General features: G+C 44.6%; 1 protein-coding gene across 1 annotated transcript; it reads left to right on the top strand.

Annotated features, from left to right (window-relative positions):
• Window positions 1–164: 164 nt before the first annotated feature.
• On the top strand, window positions 165–18,147 carry ZNF823 (zinc finger protein 823). The gene is made up of 4 exons (XM_024238174.3): window positions 165–744; window positions 13,977–14,103; window positions 15,152–15,212; window positions 16,067–18,147. Exons 1-4 carry the CDS (start codon window positions 742–744, stop codon window positions 17,706–17,708), a joined length of 1,833 nt encoding a protein of 610 aa, XP_024093942.1. The 5' UTR covers window positions 165–741; the 3' UTR covers window positions 17,709–18,147.
• Window positions 18,148–18,471: the final 324 nt, after the last annotated feature.

Here is an 18,471-nt window from a genome sequence, read left to right as displayed (position 1 = left end):
GAAATATTGCTGCCATATAATTCCAGTTTTTCCACATACTCAACTATTTTATTTTGTTGTCATGTTTTTATCTTCTGGGCTGAAAATGAGTAGATTGAGAGATAAGGTGAGGGAAAGGCTTGGCCACGTCACCAACAGCCGCATCCCAAATTCCTGATCCCTGGAGGACATCAGGCCCTCCCTCCTGCTGCAGGGTGGCCTGTGTGCCCCGGGCTCCCCTCCTGCTACGAGGTCCGGGAATGGCTCCACTGGACAGGGAGCCTGGAATTCCCTGCACACACTTGTGAGTCCCTGTCCAGGAGGAAAAAGCAGGAAGAACCCACTGAGTACAATCAGGAAATTCTAAAATGCAAACGTCACTTCGGGAGGGGTCAGGTCACTGCGTTGGGAGGAAGCCCGCCTTGCCAAGGGTCGTGTCTGGAACCTGTTCATCCGGCTCCACTCAGCACTGTGAGATCGCTTCTTCTGTCAATCAGCCACCAAGGGGCGGGACCTGGAGCACTATCCAATCAGGGCCGAGGGGGCGGAGGTTGTGAGAACTGTCAATCAGGCACGCTGCAGGGAGGAGGGTGCGACGTTCAAAGAGCCCGCGGAGTCTTCTCCACGCCCCTGCGCTCTGAGTCCTGGCTCTGTCGCTGAGAAAGAGACGCCCTGGAAGGTCTGTATCAGCGTCTGTCGCGCTGGGACCCACACTGGACGCTGGCTTTTAAGGAGGACACCCGGACACCTGGAAGCCGGGAAATGGTGAGTGTGCGGGGCCCGACGTCCCGAGGCAAAGAAGGGGCAGGTTGGAACCGGCCGGAACCCACCGTGAGGGGACCCGGGCCTCGCCCTGGGCGACTCCGGGGTCTGCAAACCCGAGTGCCCCTGGCGCAGCTCTGCCCTTGGTCCCCTGGGCCTCAAGATGGGGCTGGGGCGGCAGCCGGGACCCCGGGCGTCCTGTCCGGTCCCTGCGCGGCCACTGCGGCCCCGGCCGCGGCGCCCTCTCTGGGCAGCTCCGCGCCCGCAGCTCCGCGTCTCCCGAGATTGTGCGGTTGTAACCGGCACAGGTTCGCGGCCGGAGTCACTGCACCGAGACGCCGAAGGCTGCAGCAGAAACAGTTTAATGGGAGAGAGGGGAGGACACCCCAGATCCGCCTCCCTGAGAGGTTTGGGGATGGGGTGTTTAGAGGTGTGGACAGGGGCGGCCGGGGTGTGGGGTCGCTGGTTGGTGGGGAAGTGAGGGGTGACTCCTGGGAGAAACCGCATTCTGCTGAGTGGGTTCCCTCGTGGGGTCTTCAGCCTGCTTGGCGCCAGCCTTTCCGCTGCAATTCAGGGTCCGAGAAAGAACTCAGGCAATTCTTGAGCAACTCTCAGAGATCTTATCACCAGGCACGATGAGGAAGCCGGCGGTCAGCGTCTGCTGTGACCTGACTATCAGGGAGGCGGCCCCGTGAGGCAGCGGGGCTGAGGGCACCTGGTTAATATCTAACTGCAATCTCGCCTCCAGCCTGGCTCGCAGTTCCACCCGGTGAGGACGCTGCACGGTGACAACGGAGGGTCACCAGGCAGAATCCAGACTCGTGTGTGTGGGCTTTGTGCTTTGGAAGAGGAGCTGTGATCTGTGGGTTCCCCAGTCCCTTCTTTCTTCCCAATGGTGACCGGTTACCCTCCCAGTCTTCCAAAGATGTGGGCAGCAGGGTCTCAAATCCACCACCCTATCCCCTCATCCTAACTCCTCCTAGGGCTGGCAGCAAATCTCTTGGTTTTCAGAGCCTTCCCCAGGCTCTCTCATCAATTCCCAGCAACTTTATGAACTCTTTGTTCCTCAGGCAATATTTCAAACAGAGGCATTATTTTAATTGTCACTTTCTTTTCACATAGCAATGTGTGGCTCTTTCTAAAATATGTGTTTTGTGTTTGTGAACATTTCATATGTGAGGAAGCTAAGAATAACCACTTGACTCCAGTGTAAAAAAAAAAAAATAAAAGCTGGGCGCGGTGGTGCACACCTGTAATCCCAGCACTTTGGGAGGCCAAGGCGGGCGGATCACCTGAGGTCGGGAGTTGGAGACCAGCCTGACCAACATGGAGAAACTCCGTCTCTACTAAAAATACAAAATTAGCCGGGGTGGTGGCACATGCCTGTAATCCCAGCTACTTGGGAGGCTGAGGCAGGAGAATCGCTTGAACCCGGGAGGCAGAGGTTACGGTGAGCCGAGATCACGCCATTGCACTCCAGCCTGGGCAACAGGAACAAAACTCCGTCTTGGGAAAAAAAAAAAAAAAAGTGCATGTGTGGCTGTCCTTTATCTTGTCTACACAGAGATACCCGAATATTTTCAGTCGAGGTTCCTCTTTGCAAATGGCACAGGGTGATCTGTCCTCAGCCCACCCTCTATGGTGTCCTGCTCCTGGGTTACAGAACTGTTTGGGGCTGCTCCAAGATGCTCATAGCTGCTAAGTCTTTTGTAGTGTCTAGTGAATATCAGCTTTGAGTCACTCCTCCCAGAGGACAGCCTGAGGTGGGGGGTGGGACCTTATAGGGGAGCAGCTGGATGCGTGGGTTGGGAGGAGTTCCCTGGTAAACTGTTCCTCAAAAAGCAAAGCCCGTAAGACATTCAGCTTTTCTTCCCCAACCCCAGTTTCCATTCCCGGGGGACACATGGCTGGTGAGCCAGCTGGTTGGCGGTATTGAGGGAGTTTCTCCTTGGAGGGTAATTACTCAGCAGTTCAGTGAGCAGCATGGGGGTGGGAGATGTCCCAAGTGATAAGAGGACCTGAATTGACACTTGAGTCAGATTTGTCTGTGTTCCAGTCAGCCCCTCCCTGCATTTGTCATCTTGAAAAGATTTGTTCACTCATTTCAGCTTTTTATTAACTGCAAAATGCATTTTATCATTAGAGCTTAATAAAGAAGGTAAAGTATGTTCATAGAGGCAAGAACAAGTTAGGTTTCAGAAAACTAATTACATATTTAGTCCTATATTTTATTTCTTTTTTAAACTTTTATTTACTTTTTTTTGAGACGGAGTCTCGCTCTGTCACCCAGGCTGGAGTGCAGTGGCGCGATCTTGGCTCACTGCAGCCTCAACCTCCTGGGTTCAAGCAATCCTCCCACCTCAACCTCCTGAGTAGCTAGGATTACAGACGTATGCTACCACGCCCAACTAAATTTTTTTGTATTTTTAGTAGAGACAAGGTTTCACCATATTGGCCAGGCTGGTCTCGAACTCCTGACCTCAAGTGATCCACCTGCCTTGGCCTCCCAAAGTGCTGGGATTATAGGAGTGAGCCACCGCGCCCAGCCTCAGGTCTGTTTTTTTATTGGACGATTTCAAATGGAATTTCAGGGCCTAGCAGTGAAAAGAAATTGGGAAAAATTCTTTTCCTTTATGACTGCAGAAAAATGAATACATTTTTGCAAGAAAGTGTGGTGGATATATTGATGAATTATAAAGATTTACCAAAATGTTTGTTCCTCTCCTTTGTCGAGTGGAGAATTTGAGACAGTGGATAACTACTCTGTTCCTGTTATGTGGACTTGGCAGACTAATGCTAAATTCTGTGGGAAAGGACTTTCCAACAGCTAAAGAACTCAAATATCATTATTCATTTACTAAATGATTTATTATTATGGAAAATGATAAATTAATGACATTTGTTTTCTGAAACGGATAGATACTTGTGCTTTTTCTATTGAGCTATAAAATATAGATGCGTTGTAGTTTTCTTCCCTCCTATAAACATAAACGCTGGATTGGAGTGATTTTACTGGATTCATCACACATGGGTATTTTTTTTTTTTTTAATACCCATGTAAGGCATGTAAGGGTAAGTGAGTAGCCTTGACTGGGGTGGAGAAGCCTGAGGCCACTGACTCTGAGCTAAGGTCAATCTGAAGCCTGCAAAGGGAGGTCATTGAAGACCCAGTTGAGTTGGTTCTTCCTGGGGAACCTCCCTGGCAGGTGTCCCAACCTGTTCATTCCAAACGTGGGAGGAGCCCTTTATACTGAGAGAAGCTACAGAGCACTGGAAAGTTGGAGATCCACAGGCAGAGACATTTTGGGGGATGCCTTGTCTGAGGTTGTCTTTGTTACTGTTGTGGGGCTGTTGCTAGACATTCTCAGGTAAAATAAATCTGGATTTGGGCAAGAAGTGACTTCATTCTAAAAGCATATTGCAAAAGGAGAAAACTACCAACTATAAGATCTACAAGGATCTCAAAGTTTAGGCAGAAAATTGCTTTCCTTTTTTTTTTTTTTTTTTTTTTGAGATGGAGTCTCGCTCTGTTTCCCAGGCTGGAGTGCAGTGGCGCGATCTCAGCTCACTGCAACCTCTGCCTCCCAGGTTCAAGTGATTCTCCTGCCTCAGCCTCCTGATGAGCTGGGATTACAGGCGACCGCCACCATGCTCAGCTAATTTTTGTATTTTTAGTGGAGATGGGGTTTCACCATGTTGGCCAGGCTGGTCTCGAACTCCTGACCTCAAGTGATCAGCCCGCCTTGGCCTCCCAAAGTGGTGGGGTTACAGGAATAAGCCACCACACCCAGCCAGAAAATTGCTTTTCAATGTGAAGAGCAAACAATATTAGAAAGAAGGTGGGAGAGAGAGTAAGATGGAAGGTGAAAATCAGATCCTACATCACAGAATGTTTCACCTTGACTTCAGTCAGTTCTTAGGAGAGGTTAAAAAGGAGGGATTGTGGCCAGGCGCATGGCTCACGCCTGTAATCCCAGCACTTTGGGAGGCTGAGGTGGGTGGATCACCTGAGGTCAAGAGTTCAAGACCAGCCTGGCCATCATGGCAAAACCCCATCTCTACTAAAAAATACAAAAATTACCCAAGTGTGGTGGCACACGCCTGTAGTCCCAGCTACTCAGGAGGCTGAGACAGGAGAATCGCTTGAACCTGGGAGGTGGAGGTTGCAGTGAGCTGAGATCGTGCCACTGCACTCCAGCCTGGGTGACAGAGCAAGACTCCATCTCAAAATAAATAAATAAATAGGAGGAATTGTGTGCTGGCTCAGACTAAGTTCAGCAGGAGGGAAAGAAACTTAAGGAAAGTTTGCTCTACATTAATTTTGTGCAGGCTGGTTGGTGAAGACAAAATTGTTCAGCTAATCATTTCTGAGGCAAAAGTGGGGATTTGGTGGGGGTTTTGGTCTTGCTACAGGTTAAAAAGGGGGGCATAGTCGAAGCAATGTGGAGGGTGTCACATTGCATTCAGCTGCTTGTTCAGAACGCATAGGACTTAGGTGGTAGAAGACTGAGGTGATTTCTTTTCTTTCTTTCTTTTTTTTTTTTTGAGACAGAGTCTCACTCTGTTTCCCAGGCTGGAGTGCAGTGGCATGATCTCAACTTACTGCAAAACTCCACCTCGCCTCCCAGCCTCAAGCAATCCTTCCACCTCAGCCTCCCAAGTAGCTGGGAATGCAGGCATGCACCACTAGGCCCGGCTAGTTTTTGTATTTTTCGTAGAGATGGGGTTTCACCATGTTGCCCAGGCTGGTCTTGAACTTGTGGGCTCAAGTGATCCGGCTGCCTCGGCCTCCCTAAGTACTGAGATTACAGATGTGAGCCACCTCACCTGGCCTGAGGTGATTTATTTAATTCTAGCTATTAACCAGGATTACAGAGCTGGGGTTAAATTCAACATTATTAGAAGTCTGGTTTTACATTCACTGTGTTTGTTTAATCAGAGTATTGTACAAATTTAAAAGTCTGTTGGGGCTGACTTAGAGAAAGACACCTTTTGGTTCTGCCTGCTGGACGAAGGGTTTATGAATCTGAGAGTTTATTTAGGTCTGTGATATAATTTTTAAAAATATTTGGTCTTTTTTTATTTTTGAAACAGAGTCTTGTTCTGCCATCTACGCTGAAGTGCAGTGGCATGATCTTGGCTCACTGCTACCTCCATCTCCTAGGCTCACACAATCTTTTTGCCTCAGCCCCCCAAGTAGCTGGAACTACAAGTGTGCGCCACCATGCCCAGCCAATTTTTGTATTTTTTGTAGAGACAGAGTTTCGCCATGTTGCCCAGGCTGGTCTTGAACTCCTGACCTCAGATAATTCTCCTACCTCGGCCTCCCAAAGTACTGAGAATACAGGAGTGAGTCACCGTGCCCAGCCTAAAAAATATTTGGTCATTGTTTCTTTTTTTTTTTTTTTTTTCTTTTTTTGAGATGGAGTCTCACTCTGTCGCTAGGCTGGAGTACAGTGGCGCAATCTCAGCTCGCTGCAACCTCCGCCTCCTGAATTCTAGCTATTCTCCTGCCTCAGTCTCCCGAGTAGCTGGGACTACAGGCGCGTGCCACCATGCCCAACTAATTTTTGTATTTTTATTAGAGACGGGGTTTCACCATGTTGGCCAGGATGGTCTTGATATCTTGACCTCATGATCTGCCCACCTCAGCCTCCCAAAGTGCTGGGATTACAGGCGTGAGCGACTGCACCCAGCCTTGGTCATTATTTCTAGGTCCTGGCAAAGTAGTCCTAAACTCCTTGGATTTTTCCGAATGATGGGAATGTGTTTTGTTATTCCCAGCAAGCTCTTGTCAGACCTTAGGTGAAGTTATGCTAATGAGGTGACTCAGCATGAGGTCACTAGGTAACTAACTTGAGGATGGGGACTGGTGACCTGAAAGAGCAAACACATGATGACAGGACTGGAACTTTAAGCCCCATCTTCTGACCCCAGGAAATGGAGGGAGGCTAGAAATTAAGTTGTATAAAATTTATTGAACAAAGACATTGGGACAGCTTCCAGGTTGGTGAACACGTCGATTTGCTAGGAAGGTGGTGTCAAGAGGGAAAGCTTTGCCGGGTGCGGTGGCTCATGCCTGTAATCCCAGCACATTGGGAGGCCGAGGCGGGCAGATCACGAGGTCAGGAGATCGAGACCATCCCGGCTAACACGGGGAAACCCCGTCTCTACTAAAAATACAAAAAAATTAGCTGGGTGTGGTGGCGGGCACCTGTAGTCCCGGCTGCTCGGGAGGCTGAGGCAGGAGAATGGCGTGAGCCCGGGAGGCGGAGCTTGCAGTGAGCCGAGATCACGCCACTGCACTCCAGCCTGGGCGACAGAACGAGACTCCGTCTCAAAAAAAAAAAAAAAAGAGAAAGCTTCACCTATCCCTGCCGTTTCCCTTGCTGAATACCTCTTTTCCATTTGGCTGTTGTTGAGAAATCCTTTATAACAAACTAGTAACCTTAAGTTACTAGTGTTTTGCTGAGTTTCATGAGTTGTTTTAGCGAATTTTTTTTTTTTTTTTGAGACGGAGTTTCACTCTTGTTACCCAAGCTGGAGTGCAATGGCATGATCTCAGCTCATCGCAACCTCTGCCTCATGGGTTCAAACGATTCTCCTGTCTCAGCCTCCCGAGTAGCTGGGATTACAGGCATGCGCCACCATGCATGGCTAATTTTGCATTTTTAGTAGAGGTGGGGTTTCTCCATGTTGGCCAGGCAGGTCTCAAATTCCTGACCTCAGGTGATCCACCTGCCTCGGCCTCTCAAAATGCTGGGATTACAGGCGTGAGCCACTGCGCCTGGCCTTTAGCCAGTTATTGAACCAGAGGATGGTGCTGTTGTATTTATACACAGTTGGTTAAAAGGTTAGTTCCTGGGGCTTACAAATGACATCTGCAGTGGGGGCCTGTTGTGGGACTGAGCCCTCTAGCAAGAAACTTATGGGATCTGTGTTAATTCTGGGTGGTATAAGAATTGAACTATTGGACATCCAGTTATTGCTGGAGAATTGGTTGGTGTTCAGTGAACGGCACACCTTTGTTATCAGAAGTCAGATGCACCACAGGTCAGAGCCTTAAACTGACTGACTGTTATTCAGTATATGTTTATCATGTATGAATCCAGATGCATAGTTTTCTCTCTTCTGAGTTTTCAGTTAATTAATATTACACTTAATATTCCATTAATATGATGCTGAAAAGGTTTTTTTGTTTTTTTGAGACAGAGTTTTGCTCTTGTTATTGCCCAGGCTGGAGTGCAATGGCGTGATCTCGGCTCACCGCAACCTCTGCCTCCCCGGTTCAAGCGATTCTCCTGCCTCAGCCTCCCGAGAAGCTGCGATTACAGGCATGCACCACCACGCCTGGCTAATTTTGTATTTTTAGTAGAGACAGGGTTTCTCCATATTGGTCAGGCTGGTCTCGAACTCCTGACCTCAGGTGATCTGCCCGCCTCAGCCTCCCAAAGTGCTAGGATTAAAGACATGAGCCACCATGCCCAGAAGGTTTTTTTTTTAGTTTCTTTGCCTCAGTCTGTTTGATTCATGCTGCTGCCTGAGGTGTGGATCACCCACTTCACTCTCATATTCCACAGCTCATAGGACTTGAATCGCTTCATTTTTGTTGGACTTTGTTGACAATGTCATCTTTGTTTTTGTCCCCAAATGCTAACATTTTATACATTTTGCACATATGGGGGGAAATGTGCTGGGTTGTAGATTATGGATAAATTTAAATGTGCTAGGAAAATCTGTTGGCATGTATGGATTAACTGGCAGACCATGTGTGCATGTGTGTTTATTCCTTATAAAGATTTATCTTCATGTGATTAGATGTTGCTTTTTACTGATTAACATTGGTGTTGAGCATTTTTTCTATATGGCCTTTCATCTACTGTGAAATAATTTTCAGCCATTTTCTCATTAATTAATTAATTAATTAATTTTTAAGTCAGGGTCTTGCACTGTCACCCAGGCTGGAGTGCAGTTCTGGGATCATGGCTCACCACAGCCTCAGATTCCTGGGCTCAAACAATCCTCCTGCCTTAGTCTCCTATGTAGCTGGAACTACAGGCACATGCTACCATCCCTGGCTAATTTTTAAATTTTTTGTAGAGATGAGGTTTTGCCATGTTGCCTAGGCTGTTCTCAAACTCAAGCAGTCCTCCCACTCCAACCTCCCAGAGTATTGGGATGACAGGCGTAAGTCACGCACAACTCTTCTTAATTTTCAGAGTTGAATTTCTCAGTCCCTTCCTTTGGGACCTACTTTATTTTGTTTTTTGTTTTTTTGTTTTTTTTTTAAAACTTTATTTTCTTACGTAAGAAAACGGCCAGGCACGGTGGCTCACACTTGTAATCTCAGCACGTTGGGAGGCCGAGGCAGGCGGATCACCTGAGGTCGGGAGTTCGAGACCACCCTGACCAACATGGTGAAACCCTGTCTCTACTAAAAATACAAAATTAGCTGGGCATGATGGCACAGGCCTGTAATCCCAGCTACTCGGGAGGCTAAGACAGAAGAATCACTTGAACCCAGGAGACAGAGGTTGCAGTGAGCCAAGATCATGCCATTGCACTCCAGCCTGGGCAACAAGTGCAAAACTCTGTCTCAAAGGAAAAAAAAAAAAAAAAGATTCTTTACTCAGGGACAAGATGTAAGCCCTGGATCATAAGACCTCCCCAAACAGGTTAATTTGAAAGCCTTCCAAACGTAACTTGTAGGATAGTACAAGGTGACCTAATGCCTAAATATCAGACCAGTGACCAAGTTTCCGTCTTAGAGGAAACTTGTTTTTCCTGGTAGACACCTTATGGCCCATTGTCTGACCAGTTTTTCTTTTATTACTACCAAGATAGCCACTGCCAAAATAATCTTACAAAGAAAGCCCTGACTGGATAGAAATTAGATTCAGGTATATTGGTCAGGTAAGACACAGAGGAAGCAACTCAACAAAGTGCAAGAAATAACAGAAACTATGTATTATTTAGAGATCCCAGAAAGAAGAGGTTAGCACACATTGAAAGCCAGTGGGTACTAGGAAGCCATCTAGTACATGTGTATTTTGCCATGTGGTTTTATAAGTTTTGCCTTATGTATTTTGATGATTTGTTTTATGAGCATAGATATTAAGGATTATTATGTCTTCTTGTATAACTGACTTCTTTATCTTTATGAAATTTCTGCATCCCTTGTATCTTTCCTTGACCTAAAACCTGATTTATCTAAATTTAAAATAGCTAGTCCATATTTCTTTTGATTAGGGCTAGAATGGCATATATTCCTCCATACCTTTATATGTAATGTATTTGTATCTTTCAGTTTAAAATGGTTTTCATGTACACATTGCTGGGCCTTGTTTTATTTGTTTTTGTTTGTTTGTTTGTTTGTTTGTTTGTTTTGAGACAAAGTCTTGCTCTGTTGCCCAGGCTGAAATGAGGTGGCACAATCTCGGCTCACTGCAGCCTCTGCCTCCCGGGTTCAAGTGATTCTCATGCCTCAGCCTCCCAAGTAGCTGACATTATAGGCATGTACTGCCACGCCTGGCTAATTTTTTTGTATTTTTAGTAGAGACGGGGTTTCATCATGTTGGACAGGCTGGTCTTAAACTCCTGGCCTCAAGCAATGCGCCCACCTCAGCATTCCAAAATGCTGGGATTACAGGCATGAGCCACTGTGCCCTTCCAGCCTTGTTTTTTTTATTCTATTCAGCCAGTCCATGTCTTTTTAACTGGTATATGGAGATAATACACATTCAAAGTGGTATTGACATAATTGGATTAATATGTACATATGTTAATTGTTTTCTATTCTTGACTGTTTTTTCAACTTCTCCACTTTTTCTGCTTTCATTTTAACTGAGCATTCTATATGATTCTATTTGCTTGCTTCTATTAGTATAGTAAGTCTACTTGTTTCTTAAGTTTTATTAGTGAATTCCCTATAGTTTATAGTATACCATTTATAACTAATGGACCTTCAGTTTCAAATAATGCTGTACTGGCTTTGGGAGTAGTGCCGGTAGTACTTACTGTTCCAAATTCCTTCCTCCCATCCCATATAACATCACTGTTATCCATTTGCCCTATTGGAAGCTGTTACTACCCAATACATTGCTAGTATTATTTCAAACAAATTAGATCAGGTAATATAAGAAAAGTATGCCATAATATACGTGCGTGCTTTTCAGTACCCTAATTTCTGAAGGAAATTTTATCTCCAGCTTTTCTTCCCAAGAGTTAGTAGGTCTGCTGTTTGTCTTAACCGTAATCTGTTGTTCCAAGTGGTTGAAGGTTTTCTGTGTATTTTGCAACATTTTGAAGCAGTTCTTGCCATGTTTGACCCTGATTGGGTTCCATCACTGATGAAATGGAAGAGAGCCTTGGCAGGGTGCAGTGGTTCACGCCTGCAACCCCAGTACTTTGGGAGGCCAAGCCGGGCAGATTATGAGGTCAGGAGATCAAGACCATCCTGGCTAACACGGTGAAACCCCGTCTCTACTAAAAATACAAAAAAATTAGCTGGTCGTGGTGGTGGGCACCTGTAGTCCCAGCTACTTGGGAGGCTGAGGCAGGAGAATGGTGGGAACCCGGGAGGCAGAGTTTGCAGTGAGCCGAGATCACGCCACTGAACTCCAGCCTGGGCGACAGAGCGAGACTCTGTCTCAAAAAAAAAAAAAAGAAAAAAGAAAAAAAGAAAAGAGAGCCTGTTTCAGACCTTTGGATAGTCCTCATACCAGTTGGAAAATACAAAGGCAGTAATTTGCAAGTAAGACCTGATCTGCTGTCTCTAGGGATCCACATTGAAAACTTGGTCTGCTGTCTTCAAAACTGGCTCTGATGTGAGGAGGGATTGGGCCAAGGACAAATAAAAACTCCACAAAGCTTTTCGACCATTTTTTGCTTTCCTTTTTCTGTTTGTTTATCTCCCTGTTAATGGTATAGGATGCCGAATATTATAGTTTCAAAATCCTTTATCTGTTTTTGGAAAGCTGTAACTTTCTTGGTTGGAAGGTTTTTTTGGGTGGTTTCTTTTTTTGTTGTTATTGTTTTTTGTTTGTTTGTTTGTTTTGAGATGGAGTCTCACTCTGTCTCCAGGCTGGAGTGCAGTGGCATGATCTTGGCTCATTGCAGTATCTGCCTTCCAGGTTCAAGCGATTCTCCTGCCTCAGCCTCCTGAGTAGCTGGGATGACAGGTGCACCACCACACCCAGCTAATTTTTTTTTGTATTTTTAGTAGAGACGGGGTTTCACCATGTTGGCCAGGATGGTCTTGATCTCCTGACCTTTTGATCCGCCCCCCTCAGCCTCCCGAAGTGCTGGGATTACACTCGTGAGCCACCACACCCTGCCGGTTAGGTTTTTAACCTTTTCAGACATTTGTGACTTTTATTAGGTTTGGTAATATAATCTTTGTTGACTGCTAAAAGTCTCTTTAGGAATTTAGGAAATATTATAGATAATCATGAGAGGTTTTTCTTAGAACATGTGCAATCTTTCCCCGTCTTTCCTCCTTTGTCATTATCCAATGAAAAATTTGTAATTTTTCCATTGAGATAGTGAGGTATTTTTTATTAGTCTTTTGTCATGCTTAACTACATTTGGTCTAGTGGAAACCAGTTGCCAGTTTCCAAATGTTCTCTCTTAGTGTAATTGCATAGGATGGGCTAAATATCCCATGTAACAAGTTGCAACCAAACACGTGAAACGTTAGCTACTAGGGTCCCTCAGTAGCGATCCAGTGTCCAGAGTGTTTCTTCATAACTGTCTTAGTCTGTTTTTTGTTACTTATAACAGGATTACCTGAGCCTGGGTAATTTATTAAAAAAAAAAAACACTGTTTTTTTGTACTTCTGGAGACTGAGAAGCCCGAGGTCAAGGCTTAGCATCTGGTAAGAGCCTCCTTGCTGGTGGGGACTCTGCAGAGTCCCTAGGTGGCACAGGGTATCGAATGGCCAGGGGCCCAGTGTTAATTCAGGTCTCTTCCTCTTCTCATAAGGACACTAGGCCTACTCCTGAGATACCCCATTTATTCATTAAGCCATTAATCTATGAATGGATTAGTACATTCCTGAGGTCCAAACCCTCAAGATCCAATCGAGTCTTAAAGCCCCACATTTCATTATTGTCATATTGAGGATGAAGTTTCAGCATGAGTTTTGGAGAGCACAAGCATTCTAACTGGTGCTGTGGCTAACAGGTATTCTCTCTCTGCTGACCACGTAACAAACTTCCAAACTCTCAGAGGCGGAATAGGAGTTAAGTTAAAAAAAAAAAATTATATATATATATATATGTATTTTTTCTTTTTTCTTTTTTACTTTTATTATATTTTTTGAGACACGATCTTACTCTATTGCTTAGGCTGGAGTACAGTGGCATGATCACGGCTCACTGCAGCCCCAACCTCCTGGGCTTGGGTGATCCTCTCACCTCAGCATCCTGGGTAGCTGGGACTACAGGCATGCACCACCACGTCTTGCTATTTTTTTTTGTATTTTTTGTAGAGACAAGGTCTCACCATGTTGCCCAGGCTGGTCTCGAACTCCTGGGCTTAAGTGATCCGCCTGTCTTGGCCTCCCAAAGTGCTGGGATTATAGGCATGAGCCACTGAGTCAGACCTAGTTTTATTTTTTGTTGAGAGAAGGGCTCACTATGTTACCCATGCTGGTCCTAAACTCCTGTTCTTAAGTGATCCTTCCACTTTGGCCCCCCAAAGTGGTGGGATTGCAGGCCTGAGTCACCATGCCTGGCCCCTATATTTTGCATAAACAGTTTAGGCACACTTAGCCTCTGTTATTAGTTACGTTAGTGGGACCCCTTCCTTAATCCGGTGCCTAGACACCATGAAAGGTCCAAGTTTGCAAAAGAGCGTTTGTCAGGATATGCAGTTTCAGGACTGGGAGTGGTAACTCGTCTACACAATAGGTAGTTGTACTTTGTCATGACAAGAACTACACAGACTGCTGTAGAAATAGACATCCGGGTGACACAGGCCATAAGACTCACTCACTTAACTCACCAACAAGAGGCAGGTTCCTATTGGACTGTTACTTTACCAAACACATTCAACTAAAGCATCACAATGGCTTTGTGGGAAAAAGTGAGTGTAGACAGAATAAGAGTGGGTTTACTATGTCATTGAATAAATGCTTGGAAACCACAGCATCATGCAAAGTTTATGCAGTGAGTATGGATTCTCAGTGCTGTCCATCTCAACCTTCCTCCTCTGCACATGTGGGATGTTTCAGGACTCAGTGGCCTTTGAAGATGTGGCTGTGAACTTCACACAAGAGGAGTGGGCTTTGCTGGGTCCATCACAGAAGAGTCTCTACAGAAATGTCATGCAGGAAACCATTAGGAACCTGGACTGTATAGGTAAGGATGACATCATCTCTTCACTTAGTCAATTAGAGACATTTGTTTCCTGGTCATCAACGCTGTTCATGATTTGAAATATGGAAAGGGGATATGGTTGACCCTTGAACAACACAGGGTTTAGAGGTGTCAGCCCCTCAAACAGTGTTACATCCTCTAATAAATTTTTTTGTCCCTCACAACTTAACTACTAATAACCTATTGTTGACTGGCCCACTTATCAATAACATAAGCATTAGATTAATCCATATATTGTATGTCATATGTATTACATACTGTACTGTCACAATAAAGTGAGCTTGGGAAGGAAAATGTTGATGAGAATCATAAGAAGAGAAATTGGCCGGGTGTGGTGGCTCATGCCTGTAATCCCAGCACTTTGGGAGGCCGAGGTGGGTGGATCACGAGGTCAGGAGATCGAGACCATCCTGGCTAACATGGTGAAACTCCGTCTCTACTAAAAATACAAAAAAAATTAGCTGTGGTGGCGGACACCTGTAGTCCCAGCTACTCGGAAGGCTGAGGCAGGAGAATGGCGTGAACCCAGGAGGCAGAGCTTGCAGTGAGCTGAGATCGCGCCACTGCTCTCCAGCCTCAGTGACAGAATGAGACTCTATCTCAAAAAAAAAGAAAAACACACCAACATGGTGCATGTATACATATGTAACAAACCTGCATGTTGTGCACATATACCCTAGAACTTAAAGCATAATAAAAAAAATAAATTTGATATTGGATTATTAAAAAAAAGAAGAGAAACTATATTTACTATTCATTAAGTGCAAGTAGATCCTCATAAAGGTTTTCACCCTTGTTGTCTTCACACTGAGTGGGCTGAGGAAGGGGAGGGGTTAGTCCTGTCCCAGGGGTAGCAGAGACTGAAGAACATTCATGTATAAGTGGAGCTGTGCAGTTCAAACCTGTGTTGTTGAAGAGTCACGTGTACTTTGGTGAATGAATCATGCATGATTGCAGTACACGTAAAATCTTAGAGTTTTTCTATAATTTCGTAAACATTTTTAGTGATTTTCCTGGGTCTACCTTTTAGAAATGAAATGCGAGGACCAGAACATTGGAGATCAGTGCCAAAATCCCAGGAGAAATCTAAGGTAATTTGCACTCACAAAAGAAAGCTATATCCCTGCAGTGGTTCATAGAATGATAAGAAAATTTTAAAAACAAGCAGAGAAAATGAACAAGCCCAGCTTAAATTTATTCATTCTAATAATCCTTTTTCTGACCAAGCACAGTGGCTCACACATGTAATCCCAGCACTTTGGGAGGCCAAGGTGGGAGGATTACTTGAGCCTAGGAGTTTGAGATCAGCCTGGGCAACATAGTGAGATCCCCATCTCTATAAAAAAATTTTTTTCCCAGGAACATATAGTTAAATGTGACATAGCTATTCAGTCTTTGCAAAATAGTTCCCTTGGAAATAGTATGAAGAATCTCCATGTGGGCCAGGAGCGGTGGCTCACGCCTGTAATCCCAGCACTTTGGGAGGTCAAGGCGGGTGGATCACCTGAGGTTAGGAGTTCGAGACCAGCCTGGCCAACATGGAGAAACCCTGTCTCTACTAAAAATACAAAATTAGCCGGGCGTAGTGGTGCATGCCTGTAATCCTAGCTACTTAGGAGGCTGAGGCAGGAGAATTGCTTGAACCCGAGAGGCAGAGGTTGCAGTGAGCTGAGACTGTGCCATTGCACTCCAGCCTGGGCAACAACAGTGAAACTCCGTCTCAAAAAAAAAAAAAAAAAAAGAAAGAAAGAATGTCCATGTGAATATCACTGTTTTGCTAATAGCTGTGATAGGACCATCTTACACAGCACCGTCACTTCACATTCAAACGGGGGATGAAGCCTGTACTTTGCATGATAATGTTACAAATGTAAGTCTAGTACTTCAATACATAGAAAATCACTTATAAACAAACCTTTAGTAATATATTTCATATTTGTTACAGAAGTCATACATGTGAAATTAAAGATGACAGTCAATATGGAGAAACTTTTGGCCAGATTCCAGATAGTATTGTGAACAAGAACACTCCTCGAGTAAATCCATGTGACAGCAGTGAGTGTGGAGAAGTCATCTTGGGTCATTCATCTCTTAATTGCAACATCAGAGTTGACACTGGACACAAATCATGTGAGCATCAGGAATATGGAGAGAAGCCATATACGCATAAACAACGTGGGAAAGCCATCAGTCATCAGCACTCCTTTCAGACACATGAAAGGCCCCCCGCCGGAAGGAAACCCTTCGATTGTAAAGAATGTACAAAAACCTTTAGTTCTCTTGGAAACCTCCGAAGACACATGGCGGCACACCATGGAGATGGACCTTATAAATGTAAGTTGTGTGGGAAAGCCTTTGTTTGGCCCAGTTTATTTCATTTGCACGAAAGAACTCACACTGGAGAGAAACCATATGAATGTAAGCAGTGTTCTAAAGCCTTTCCTTTTTACAGTTCCTATCTAAGACATGAAAGAATCCACACGGGAGAGAAAGCGTATGAATGTAAGCAGTGTTCCAAAGCCTTCCCTGATTACAGTACCTATCTAAGACATGAAAGAACTCACACCGGAGAAAAACCCTATAAATGTACACAATGTGGGAAAGCCTTCAGCTGTTACTATTACACTCGACTACATGAAAGGACTCACACGGGAGAACAACCCTATGCGTGTAAGCAATGTGGGAAAACGTTTTATCATCACACAAGCTTTCGAAGACACATGATAAGGCACACTGGAGATGGACCACATAAATGTAAGATATGTGGGAAAGGCTTTGATTGTCCTAGTTCAGTTCGAAATCATGAAACTACTCACACTGGAGAGAAACCCTATGAATGTAAGCAGTGTGGGAAAGTGTTATCTCATAGCTCGAGCTTTCGAAGTCACATGATAACACACACAGGAGATGGACCCCAGAAATGCAAGATATGTGGGAAAGCCTTTGGTTGTCCCAGTTTATTTCAAAGACATGAAAGGACTCACACTGGAGAGAAACCCTATCAATGTAAACAATGTGGTAAAGCCTTCAGTCTTGCCGGTTCCCTTCGAAGACATGAAACAACTCACACTGGAGTGAAACCCTATAAATGTAAATGTGGGAAAGCCTTTAGTGATCTCTCTTCCTTTCAAAATCATGAGACAACTCACACTGGAGAGAAGCCATATGAGTGTAAGGAATGTGGGAAAGCATTCAGTTGTTTCAAATACCTTTCTCAACATAAAAGGACCCACACAGTAGAAAAACCTTATGAGTGTAAAACATGTAGGAAAGCCTTCAGTCATTTCAGTAACTTAAAAGTCCATGAAAGGATTCACTCTGGAGAGAAGCCGTATGAATGTAAGGAATGTGGGAAAGCATTCTCTTGGCTCACTTGCCTTCTACGACATGAAAGAATTCACACGGGAGAGAAGCCCTATGAATGTCTGCAATGTGGTAAAGCCTTCACTCGTTCCCGTTTCCTTCGAGGACATGAAAAAACTCACACTGGAGAGAAGCTGTATGAATGTAAGGAATGTGGGAAAGCATTGAGTTCTCTCCGTTCCTTGCATAGACATAAAAGGACTCACTGGAAAGATACTCTCTAAATGTATGGAATGTTGGAAAACATTCAGTACTTTAATTTCAGAAACTTGAAAGAACTCACTTGGGAGATAGACCCTATGAATGTAAACATGGGATAAAGCCTTAAGTAGTTTCAATTTTTTAAATACAGTTATCCCCCAATATATTGCAGGGGATTGGTTCCAGCACTCCCTAAATCCACAGATGCCAAGTCCTTTGTTATATGGCATATTTGCATGTAACCTATGCATATCCTCCAGTATACTGTGTAAATCATCTCTAGATGACTTTTAATACCTCATGCATTGTAAAAGCTATGTAAATAGTTGTTTGATTGTATTGTTTAGAGAATCATGACAAGAAAAATAGTCTCTACATGTTCAATGCAGACATAATCATTGCAGGCCCACCTACATAGTATATGTCACCCAGAACATTAAAATTTCTTTGTTTTAACATTCACAGATTGCTTTTGTTTTGTGACCTGAATGAGCATGTTAACACTCATCAAAATCCTGCTTCTCTCTTGATAACCCAAGTATAATGATGATGATGATGATTGCTGGATGGTGCCTAACATTATCATGTGTTGTAGCATTATAGATAAGCGGTGAGACATCAGGCTAACTTGAATCTTGACAGAATATCAGGATGATCATCAGTGTTGGAAGAACTAGGTTCTGATGCAGATGTTGACTTGTTGGAGGAGGCCAAATAATACTAATGTCAAGATCTGTTCAGCTTCAGGGCTGCAGATCCTTAACCATGGAAGGCTCTGTGTTTATA

This window comes from Pongo abelii, chromosome 20 (genome assembly GCF_028885655.2).
Source record: "Pongo abelii isolate AG06213 chromosome 20, NHGRI_mPonAbe1-v2.0_pri, whole genome shotgun sequence".
NCBI classification, from domain to species: Eukaryota; Metazoa; Chordata; class Mammalia; order Primates; family Hominidae; genus Pongo; species Pongo abelii.
This window is presented reverse-complemented; position numbering and strand designations above follow the sequence as displayed.

Bases quoted from the DNA above. Each gene is read 5' to 3' on its own strand.
- ZNF823 (XM_024238174.3), top strand. The intron at 14,104-15,151 runs GTAAGGATGACA...TCTACCTTTTAG, and splicing joins TAGGAACCTGGACTGTATAG to AAATGAAATGCGAGGACCAG. The intron at 15,213-16,066 runs GTAATTTGCACT...TATTTGTTACAG, and splicing joins AATCCCAGGAGAAATCTAAG to AAGTCATACATGTGAAATTA.